Genomic DNA, 10,939 nt, shown 5'->3' with positions numbered 1-10,939 from the left:
AACTACAGCAAACTGAGGCTGCCAGCATTGTGGAAGCAGCCACTTAAAGAACTGAGCTAGGGCTGGGCCCCCTGCCTTAACTTCTTGAGGAACTGGGATTATGCGTGTGTCACCAAACCCAGATTGGATTATCATTGCTAGTTCTAAGGCTGTGTGATTGTAGGAGGTGGCTTTGGTGCCAGGCAAAACCCAAGGCCTCAGACCTGCTAGGCCAGCATCTACCATTGAGCTCCGTCCTGAGCAGGCTGTGTTACTAACAGGCTCAGTAACAGTTTTGTGGTTCCAGCATAAGCATAGGTCATAATGCCAGAGACACAGCCCAGTGGCATAAGTGTCTGACTGGCATATGCAAGGTCCCAAGTTCAATCCCTGGTACCAAAAAAAAAAAGAAGAAGAAGAAGAAAGACTATCACAGGGAGCCACTGTTCTCCTTTCATTTGGCAGATGAGAATGTGCCTTGATTTCTTCCCATATGCTTGAAATGATTTTTGGTGTGTGGACGAAGGAAGTGACAGTGCCCCTTCCTCACTGCTCCGTGACTCCTGGACCCTCATCTGGTTGAAGTTTATTTTGGCCGTGTCCACACTGGAAGCCCCAGGGCTTACTGAATGGGGATGAAGACAAATAGAGTAGGCTTTTTTTGGCTGGCTCCGAATGCTTTCAGGGCAGGTTTGGCTGGCTTGAGTTCTGGGGATTGAACCACAGCAACCTGAGCCTGACTGCTTTGTTGCAGCAGCCACTTAAAGAACTGAGCTAAGGGGCAGGCCCTCACAAATACAGAGTAAATCCTAGCAGACCATCCAGAGCCCAAGCTGGAAGCCAGTGCGGACATGTGTGTCAGCTACCAGCTACTCCACCCCCGCCCTAGCCCGCGCTGGGAAGTGCTGACTGTCCTCTGCTTTATCTGTGCCCTGGAGCTGTGATGGGGGTGGGCTTCCAGGCCCCCAGGAAGATCCAGCTCAGCAAAAGGGAATGGAGTGAGACAAAGGATGAAGGGCTGAGGGGCGTGAACCTGGGAACTGCGGCTGAGCCGTGTTCCTCTCCTGATGACCCTACTCTGGTCTGTTTGAAAGCTGGATCTCTTGGTCTTACCTAGTGGGAATGTTGAATTAAATATCATACCACTCTGTAATTTTTCAGAAAAGTGACATTTAGCATTTTTACCAATGGCTGTAGCTTTGCAAGTTAAGATTTCTTGAATATAAGATTTTTGCATTGAAATTAAAATGATTTAGCCTGAAGAGTCATACTTACTAGTGTTTTGTGCTGTTTTGCTTTTGCACTGGGGACTGAATTTGGGATTTGGCACTGAACTCTATCCCTAGCCCATTTCATTTTTTAATTTTTTGAGATAGGAACTTGTTAGGTTGCTAAATTGCCCAGGCTGGCCTCCAACTTGTGATCCTCATTGGCTGAGAATACAGGTGTGTCATCATGTGCTGACTTCTAGGTCCCTTGAGGCTGTTCCCTTCTTTGTTTTTTGTAGTACAGGGATCCAACTAGGGACCTTGCGCTTGCCAGGCAGGCACTCACACCGCTGAGCTATCTCCGCAGCCCGAGACTGTTTCTTTGTATGACAGAAAATTCTAACAACCCCAGCACGAGTTCCAGTCTGAGAACTACAGGTCTCTCGCAGTGCACTGAGAACAGCCTCATCGTGGAGCCTGCAGACCTTCCCCTGCTTCCCCTGAGCTTTCTCTGCCAACAGGACGCACTGATCAAGATGTCCTTCAGTGGGCTTGGAGCCGGGGGACCCAGCCCTGAGCCCTGCTGCTGTGGGTGGTACGGAAGTATGTGAGCGGCCACCAACGCCCCAGTTGCAGACCAGGCAGCTGGCTGAGTCACCCAACTGTGCAGTGCAGCCCCTGCCATCTGTCACCCAGCACCCTTCCTCTGCCCTGCCCCCCACCACTGAGGTTCCCACGCCCTGCTCCCAATCTGCTCGGGCAAATGTGTCTTCCTTGCGAGAGAAGCAGCACTTCATGTGGAAAAAGATGCCAGGAGAAAGAATGCACACCGGAAACACCGCCTTATCTTTAGCAACTTTGTTTGGTTAGTACTGCAAAACGCACTGCAGATTCCAAGGCACGCTGCCCTCCACGCTGCCACCCGCTCCGGGAGGTTGGGAACAAGTGCTGCTCTTGAGGACGACCCCCCATCTCTGGTGGAGGGCTGTCATTTATGTCCTGTGCTTCAGGTCTCCATGGGGGAAGCTCTGCCTTTGACTTCAGAGGCCCTGCTGTCCATCGATATGTCCTATCTGATCAGCTACCACAATTTTTCCTTTTGAGACAGGATTTCACTATGGAGTTCAGGCTAGCCTTGAACTCACTATGTAGCCCAAGTTGGCCTAAAGGCACACGATCCTCCTGCCTCAGCCTCCTGAATGCTGAGGTCACCGGTGTGTACCGTGGCACCCACCATATTGGCATGCTTTTACAAGAAGCTGTCTCCCACGGAAGTATGACAAGATAGTAAAAACCTTTACACCTAGCATTTGATGCAAAGTCAGTCAAATGGCAATTACAGTGATAAGTGATGTATTTGGCTTGAAGAAGCTTGTTACTAAAAGTAGTGGGAAAATCTGGCCTCAGTCAGTGGGATTATTAAATATATATCCTAAGGGTAGAGTCATCTATTAGAAACAGTAACAGCCCTGGGTATAAATAAACATTTCTTTAGAGTTTGGCATCAGTTTCTCATGTCCATTCTCGAAGCAGAGTGTCCCCTAGGGGCCGGCTTCGAGGGTGCGGCCCTGGGCATGCTCGACGTGAGGGCCGCGGTCACAGGTGCTGTAGGGCCTCCTGCCCCTGCTCCGTGTAGCTGTCGTCACGGTGGGTGTTCGCCCACTGGCCGAAGGACTCGTGGATGTGCACATTTCTCTGCATGTTGGCCAGCCGCTTCTTGTCTCGGGAGAAGAAGCTAAACCTTTGGGAAGGAAGAGACGGAAATGAGCGCGGAGGCTGTGCTGGGCATCCATCTGTTTGCTACGCCAGGGACATGGCAGCCAGCGAGGGAGCAGGGCCACGCAGGTGCGGAAGGACACGTCACACAGCATGGCGGAGGGCACTGGAAAGAGCCAGGGCCTTCTGTAGTCATCGGCCTTGGCATGCTGGGGTCACACGCATGAGCGGGGTGTGCATGCACGCGTGTGACATGAGGGCTACTCTGCCTGGGCCGCTACTGAGGGTCCTGCCTGGGACCCATGGGGACAAAAAGCCCCCAGAAACAGGTCATGAGTTTCTTTAATTTTAGGGTACAGGTGATGAAAACTTGTTAGGCTACTGTTCTGCCATGAGGCCACATCCCAGGACTTTCTCTTTTTCTTCTTTTGGACTTTCTGAAACAGAGTCTCACTGTGCAGCTCAGGCTGGCTTTGAGCTCGCTTTGTAGCCCAGGCTGGGCTTGAACTTGCAAGGACCCTCCTGGGATTACAGGCGTGCGCCGCACTCCCAGCTAGCCCAGGACTCTAATTCCCTAACGTTGAGAGAGGAGCACTTGAAAGCAGGTGGAACCTAAAGCCCAGAGTATCCCCAGTGTAAACAGGTCCGCATTTGTGGACTGTCAACTGGGACACTGCAAGCAGCGCACCACAGGCCACGGGTCATGGATTATTGCTTAGGAGGAAGTTACTGTAGGTAGGTAAAAAATGTAATAAGTAATATTAAGAACTGGCTCAATAGCTGGGCATGGTGGTGCACACCTATCATCCTAGCACTTGGGAGGCTGAGCCAAGAGGATCGTTGTGAGTTCGAGACTAGCCTGGGCTACCAAGTGAGCTCAAAGCCAGCCTGAGTTGTACACTGTGACCCTGTTTCAAAAAGACGAATAAATAAATAAATAATCCCCTGGATAAAGCGGGTGGGTGCAATATGGAGATATTCACATCAGACTTCCAAAAATGGGTTTAATGGTGAAGCCTCTGGTGTTTATTTCTGTAACCAGTTACGCAGTAAAAGCTAATGAAGACCAAAGGTGTCTTTGTTTGGGGTTTTTTTGGTGCTGCTGGGCATAGAACCTGTGCTGTGTACAGCTAGGCAAGTGCTCTATCACTGAGCTAGGTCCTCAGCCCCTAGGAAGTCTACTTAGTTATTTTGAGGCAGGGTCTCACTATGTGGCTTACAGGGGTCTTGAACTCTCAGCTATCCTGCTCAGCCTCCCGAGTGCTGAGGTCACAGGCATGTACCACACGCCCCACTCCTCCACGTGCTTTTAAACTGCTATGCGTACTGTGCAGGGTGAACTGTCAGGCGGACGCCTCAGCGATCAGAACAAAGCTTACAGAGCAGTCCGTTCAGAACAAGTCTGGCGTCCCGACCACATAGAGGGAGACTTGGGCCGGCCACACGCTGGACTTCGCCAGCCATGAGGGCCTCCCGAGAGCTCTCTCTAAGCTGCCAAATCTCTTTCGATACTACCAGGCTCGGCTAAGGCACCTTCTGTTCTCACCAAGGTCTTACTCTTCAATTTCGGTTTCTGAACTTGGTAAGAGAGGAGCTGAGAGAACGGCTCCTTTGTGTTTCCAGGGGAGCCGCTGAGATACCTGATCTTCACATGCACTATTTTTGGCTCCCTCTCTCCACTGGCCTGTCTTTTAGTGCAGTGGCCTATGGAAGTGTTTTAATCACATATGGGTGAAAATAATTTCATGCTCCCATGCTTCCAGGACCTACCATCACCTTCCCCCAGGAAGGCAGTGCTCATCACAGAACTCCAGGGCAACCCAGGGGATCCAGGAAAATTAATGCTCCCTAGCATGAAGGCACTGTGCTCTCGGGCAGACACAGCGGGAGCCGGACCAGGCAGGACATCCCTCCTGGCTGACTTGGGAGCTCTCTCCACAGGGAGAGAGGCAGGCAGGGCAAGCAGCCAGCCAGAACAGCGGCTCCTGGGGTTACGCTGCCCCACATGCCCCCCCGCTGCTCTCCCTGCTTTTCCCTTTGCAGCCACATCAAACCAAACGGCTGCCTGGCTAGGGCCTGGCAAGACAAAGCAGTTTAGAAAGCTCTGGCGTGGCGTGAAGATCCAAACATGGAGTTAGTGTCACGCAGGGACGGAGGTGGGCGTTGGTTACTGACCCGTCGCCTAAAGGACCTTCTTTACTGGATCGTGGGCAAGGTGGTTTTTAGAACGGAAACAAAAGAAACAAAAAGAATTATCGGTGACAGAGCCGAGGCCCTCGACAAGGAACTTGACACCCACTCCAGATGCCAGCACGCAGGCGACAGCCATGCAGCTTCCAGAGGCCAGAGGAGCCAGGCCGGCCCCAGCGGGAGCCGCAGCAACACCGCCAAGGCACAGTGCAAACGGAAGCCCAAACACACACAGTGCCTACAAGGGAAACGAGTCGTCGCACAGGCTGCAGCGTGGGGTCATCGAGCAGCAATCCAGCTGCCACCATGGGCATTATGGCTGTAAAGATCCTGGTTAGGGAAGTACAGACAGACACAGAGAAGATAAAAAAGGAGACAGGACAGATGTCCACTCCACGGATGGTCCAGCCGAGTCCCACGAGTCCCACTGCTGGTCCTCGTCACAAGCCCACCTGCATGCCTTCCCCCAAATCTAGTTGAAGTCCCAACCCACAGCAGCTCAGGGCATCATCTCCTACAGACACAGGGTCCCTCCACATGGCCCCAGTTAGGGGAGGGCAGCTCTAGCCCAATGGGAAAAGGGAGACCATGAACAGGGACGCACGCCAAGGGAAGGGCCACCTGCCATGTGGTGCTGAGGCAGGCAGTGGGGATGCTTCCATAGGACAAAGTCCGTCACCAAGGAAAGAGGCCTCAGGGTTTGTGGGGGCCGAGGCTCCCTTGGGGGACTCACCCTGCTGAACTTGACCTTCGGCCTGCAGAACTGCGGGACCATTCATCATGACTATTTAAGTGTTATCCTCTGTGGCGCTTTGGAACATATGCTGTGTGCTGGCCATGGAAGGAACCCAGCAGCCCTCAGCGGCTGGGAACGCAGACCCAGGAGTTGGATGTGCTTTGGGGCTTGTGGGACCCCCTTCTTAGCTCCAGCTCTGCCACGGCATGCAAGATGCGTGCTCACAGCAGCCAGGTGACAGGTAGGAGTGGACATGGACCAAAGCAGAAGCTGTGTCACTTTAGCAGGTGTGGCCCTGCCTCTCTTGATAGGTCACGGCTGCCAGTAGCAGGAGCCATAAACATGAGACTACAACCAGGCTTCCCGAGGTTTTTTTTTTTAAGTTATTTTTAAAAAATTTATTTAATTAATATTTGGTGACAGGCTCAGCCCACCCTGGGGGCAGGGCTGGCGCAGTATGTGATGCCTGGGATCAAACTGCAGTCCCTGCGTACGTGCCTGAATTTGCCTAAGCAGGTGCTTTAGACCGCTGAACTATCTCTGTCAGCCTTAAATTATGATTTTTTAAAGTTCAGGGTTTTTTTTTTTGAGATAGGATCTTGGTAGTTAATGCAGGCTGGCCTGGAACTACATAGCCTGGATAGCCTTGACGTTTTGGCAACCTTCCTGCCTCAGCTTCCCAAGTGCTGGGATTACCCTTGTGTACCACCACACCCAGCCATCACTCAGTTATGATTGTTTTTATTATTTATTTAGTGTGTGTGTGGCCAGCTCAGCACACCAAGGGGCGGGGCTGGCTGGCATGTGGTGCTGGGGATTGAACTGCAGTCGCTGCGTTTTTGCTTAGCTTGTTCTAAGTAGGTGCTTTAGACCACTGAGCCATCTCACCAGCCCCAGTTATGATTGTATTTATTTATTTATTTATTTATTTATTTATTTTTTAAAATTTATTTATTTGTGAGTGTGTGTGTGTGTGTGTGTGTGGCCAGCTCAGCCCACCAGGGGACGGACTGGCTGGCATGTGGTGCTGGGGGATTGAACCGTGGTCACCTGTGCTTTGCTAAGTTTGTTCTAAGTAGGTGCTTTAGACCACTGAGCCATCTCACCAGCCCTATGATTGTTTTTAAAAAGGATTACAAAAGCTATAAAATAACTGCTGTTAATGTGGTGGTACCTGCATTGGGATGGCATCCAACACTTCATGCAGGAGCTGGCTGGCAGACCATATGGGTGGTGACAGAGGACACAGGGTACCTTTTGCTAAAGGAACAGGCCTAATCCCCAGAGGCTGGGCTGCCCAGCACAGGTGGCTTTCGAGTCCTTCCAATCCACACTACTGTGCACCCACCTTTGCCAGGACCCAAACAGGCACCCCCAAAGACAGTCACTGCATAGCACCCGGCCCCAGTCAGCAGGGGACAGACATCGGTATGCCTGGCAATGCTGGACTTTATGTAGGGCCCATCAAGGGGCCCACACTGCCAGGTGCCACTAGGCAGAAGCTGCTGCCTGAGGGATGGCCATTCCCACCACAAGGGTTCCACCACGTTTAGGTCTTCAATGCGGGGTAGCTATTTCAACGCCTCCCTCCCCACTGAATATTTCTGGAAGACTCTAACCAAGTACACACGGGGTGGCATTCCTGGCGGTGAGGCGGGCGGCTGGAAACCCTATTTCTGGTAGAAGCGAGGAGGGTGGTAGGTGGGAGGACAGGGACAGAATGCACTGTTGCTGCTACCACTGCGACAGCCGCCCACTCCCAGGCTGGCCTGTCCGGCGAGGAAGGCCTTTCTGAGCCCAAGCTTCCCTGTTCTCTATCTCCACTGCTGTCCTCTGTCCCACTGCCTATACCATCCAGGGGAAGCCACCGTGTGAATGGGACCACGACCAAGAGGAGAGGCGCGGGCTTGCTGGTGCCTGCTGTTTGTGCGGATCAAGGCTGCAGTCAACAGACGCCCGTGTGACCTCCCCAGGCAGTGCCGGCGCACCCTCCCTGGCTGGCTGGTGGCAGCCGGGTCACAAGCTATTCCTGGACCACCTTCAGGCCACTGTTTTGACTGGCAGCAGGAGTCTCTGGTTTCCTGTTGTGTTCAGCCCAGAAATATCCGACGTCAGGCGTCTCTGACTTGGGCATTTGAGAGATAAGGACCCGGGCGGACAGCCCACATCTGCAGACTTGGGGAAGTGGTGAGAAAAGGGAGGCACGGAGGGGAGCCGCGCAGACAAAACGCCCAGCTTCAAGAGCCTGACGGGGCCATCCCGACGGTGGGATCTAAGGGCAGCAGGCTGTGTGCACGCCTGTAGGCCCAGCACCCAGGGGGCTGAGACGGGAAGGTCACTCTGCGTTCTAGGCCAGCCTGGACTGCACGGTGAGATCCTATCTCAAAACACAAAAACCAAGATGCAAGTAGGCCTCAGTTTCCTCATCTGAGAAGGAGATAGTACATGCCAGCTGTTTGCCTCTGCCTGGAAGGTGTCTTACTTCAAGGGCTCGGAGCTGGCGCAGGCCCTTCACACCTCCTTGGGGGCTCTGACCTCATAGACAGGGGATGCAGATGGGGGCACACGGTGGGCTGGTGTAGGGCAGGGAGCCCTGGCACTGAACAGGCTGTGTGAACAACACCCCCAAGGCAAAGACAGAGACCAGAACGACCTTGCGGTACCAGGAGGGGAGGTGTAAAAGCCCAGGGTCCCTCTAGGAACTGTCCCAGGGAATGTGCATCCCTGGCTCCTCCAGCTCTCAGCTCACAGCCACAGCCCCGTCAGCTGCCGAGGGGGACAAAGGCAACCAGTGTCCTGCGGTGCTGGTCAAAAGCCTTTGTGGCTGTGGCACTGGACAGGCCCCGTGCCCCACGGAGGAGGCACTGTCTCGCACTGTCTGTTTCTTTCTCTCTGGTACTATCTTCTGTCCACCCCTTCTGGGCTCCCCAGTTCCAGCTCCTTTCCCTGCTGGGCTCAGAGCATCTAATTTTTGGAGACAGGATCTCACTCTAGTTCAGGCTGGCCTCAAGCTTGCAAGGTAGCCCCCTTGCCTCTGCCTCCTGAATGCTGGGCTTCCAGGAGTGCGTGTGTCACGTGCCAGGCTACACCATGCCAGTGCTTGCCAAGCAACCACAGGGCAGGATAAAGGGGAGGAGGGCTGTGAAGGGAACCATCTGGGGGAGATGGGCTGCACTACAGCTTGGCAGTGTGGGCAGAACTAGTGGGAAGGTTTCTTGGTTAATTTTGCTAACTTTCTTCTGGATTTCGTCTAATTTGGGACTGGCAAAAGCCCATACTTAATTACCTTCTTAGGAGAAGGGCCGGGGCCAGGGAGATAGCTCAGTAGATTAAGCGCTTGTCTGGCAAGTGCAAGGACCTGAGTTCAATCCCCAGTTCCAAAAAAAGGAGAAGGGGCAAATTAAAAAGTCACAAGAAATTCTTTGGATGCATGCTCCAGCTTGGGCACAGGAGGCTCTGTGAATGGGGACCCTTAGGTGCAGGAAAGGTCTGGTGCGTGAAGACCCAGGACGTGTAGCTGAAGAAGGCACAGTGCTTCTCCGTGTCTGGGTGCACTGAAAACTTCTCCAGGGGTAAGGCCCTGAGGGAGCACACGAGATCGAGTCACCTTAGCCGTACATACGAGGGGTCAGCTTATATGCTAGAGCCTGGAGAAGCCCACTCCTATGCAGGACCCCGTTCTTATTTCTCAACGCCCACTGAATGGAGCTAACTTAAGACACTCTAAGCTGGGGGGGGATGATGATGGGATGGGATGGGAAAAAGACCTGCCAATGTGCTGCCTGATGATTGGCTAAGGGGTGGTCATGTGACCCTCTGAGCGCCAATGAGTCTCAGTAGTTTCTCAGGCCCCCTGCGAACACAACCTGAGCCAGAGTTTCTGAGAGCAATGAAAGGGGGCCGCATTGCCTTTTTTAATCCCAGGAACATAAATAACTTAGGAATCAAGTCCCCAGCCAGGACACCACCTCAGTGAAACAACCTGCAAAGTTCTGGTTATTTAGCTAAATTCTTTTTCTTCAGCTCTGTGAGTTTTGATACGAATGGAAGATCGCTAACTAATCCATGGTCAAAATAGTGCTGGAATGGAAAGCAAGCTCTTCTCGGTCCGTGCTGCATCTTTAGGAAATACTGACCTCTAGCTAGAACTGGGACCCTTCGTCCATGTCAGCAGGGACCTAAAGTGAAGCTAATAAGCAACGTGCAGTTGCCAGAAGGCTTGGATGGAAGCTGGGGTTCCCCCCAACACTCCAGGAGTCTCTTACGCCTTCCCTGGGCACCATGTTTCATGAGGAGGGGTCAGCTCGTCCACATCTGTAAGGGCTGTGCTTGTGGCCCCCCACAGGCTGGGAAGCAGCTATGGCTTCTCCAATAGGGTACTGAAAGGGGAGGTGTGTGGGCCACCCCACTTCCTCTCCCCGCGAACCCCAACCCACACCTGTTATCGCGAAACTTCTCTGGGCTTGCAGTAGAGGACCAATGTCCTTCTGCAGTCAGCCAAGGCAGAGCTGGAGGCCTGGGGCCAGGAGGGCCTCTCAGGAGAAACCAGCGATGTGCCTCGGTTTCCTTTACTGTTCAGGAAGAATGCCTGCCCTTCCAGCCCTATGGGGAGGAATGATCGAGATGACCTGCAGGACAGTATCTGGCATTAGAATTTTAAGCTTTCTAACACAGTGTCAGCCCTTTATCCAAAGCCTTTGGGAGTCCATGAACCTCCTGAAACTTCACACGTAATTTTGCATCCCTTTTTCTCCAAGGACAAGGACTGTAATAGTTCATCAGAATTCTGGGGAGGGGAGCCGGGGAGATGGCTCAGTGGAATAAGCGCTTCTCTGGCAAGCGCGAGGACCTGAGTTCAATCCCTGGTTCTGCCAAAAAATAAAAAAATAAAAAATAAATAAATAAATAAATAAGAAGAAGTGTGAGGCTGCATTTGTTAGGGCTGGGGAGATGGCTCAGTAGAATAACCGCTTGCCTGGCAAGCACAAGGGCCTGAGTTCAATCCCCAGTTCCACAAAAAAAAAAAAAAAAAAGTCACTCATGTATCAAAAGAAAAAAGAAAAAAAAATTGTTACTCTCCTACAATCTTGTTTTGAAATTTTATACCACT

The 10,939-nt window shown here is 52.6% G+C and overlaps 1 protein-coding gene across 4 annotated transcripts in view; it reads right to left on the bottom strand.

Moving 5' to 3' along the window:
• Nucleotides 1-2,523: 2,523 nt before the first annotated feature.
• The window catches only part of Rilpl1 (Rab interacting lysosomal protein like 1), a 32,033-nt gene continuing 23,617 nt past the window's right edge, over nt 2,524-10,939 (bottom strand). The window contains exons 7-9 of one of the 4 annotated variants that reach the window (XM_023720573.1): nt 5,336-5,423; nt 5,079-5,102; nt 2,862-2,928 (exon numbers count right to left, since the gene is read on the bottom strand). In XM_023720573.1, coding sequence (XP_023576341.1) covers nt 5,100-5,102; nt 5,336-5,423 — 91 coding nt within the window. In that variant the 3' untranslated portion in view covers nt 2,862-2,928; nt 5,079-5,099. Of the gene's footprint in view, nt 2,929-5,078; nt 5,103-5,335; nt 5,424-10,939 lie in introns of all 4 variants that reach the window. The other 3 variants (XM_023720571.1, XM_023720572.1, XM_004635874.2) reach the window with 3 other exon arrangements.

This window comes from Octodon degus, unplaced genomic scaffold, assembly GCF_000260255.1.
Source record: "Octodon degus isolate 3935 unplaced genomic scaffold, OctDeg1.0 scaffold00076, whole genome shotgun sequence".
In the NCBI taxonomy this organism is placed as follows: domain Eukaryota; kingdom Metazoa; phylum Chordata; class Mammalia; order Rodentia; family Octodontidae; genus Octodon; species Octodon degus.
This window is presented reverse-complemented; position numbering and strand designations above follow the sequence as displayed.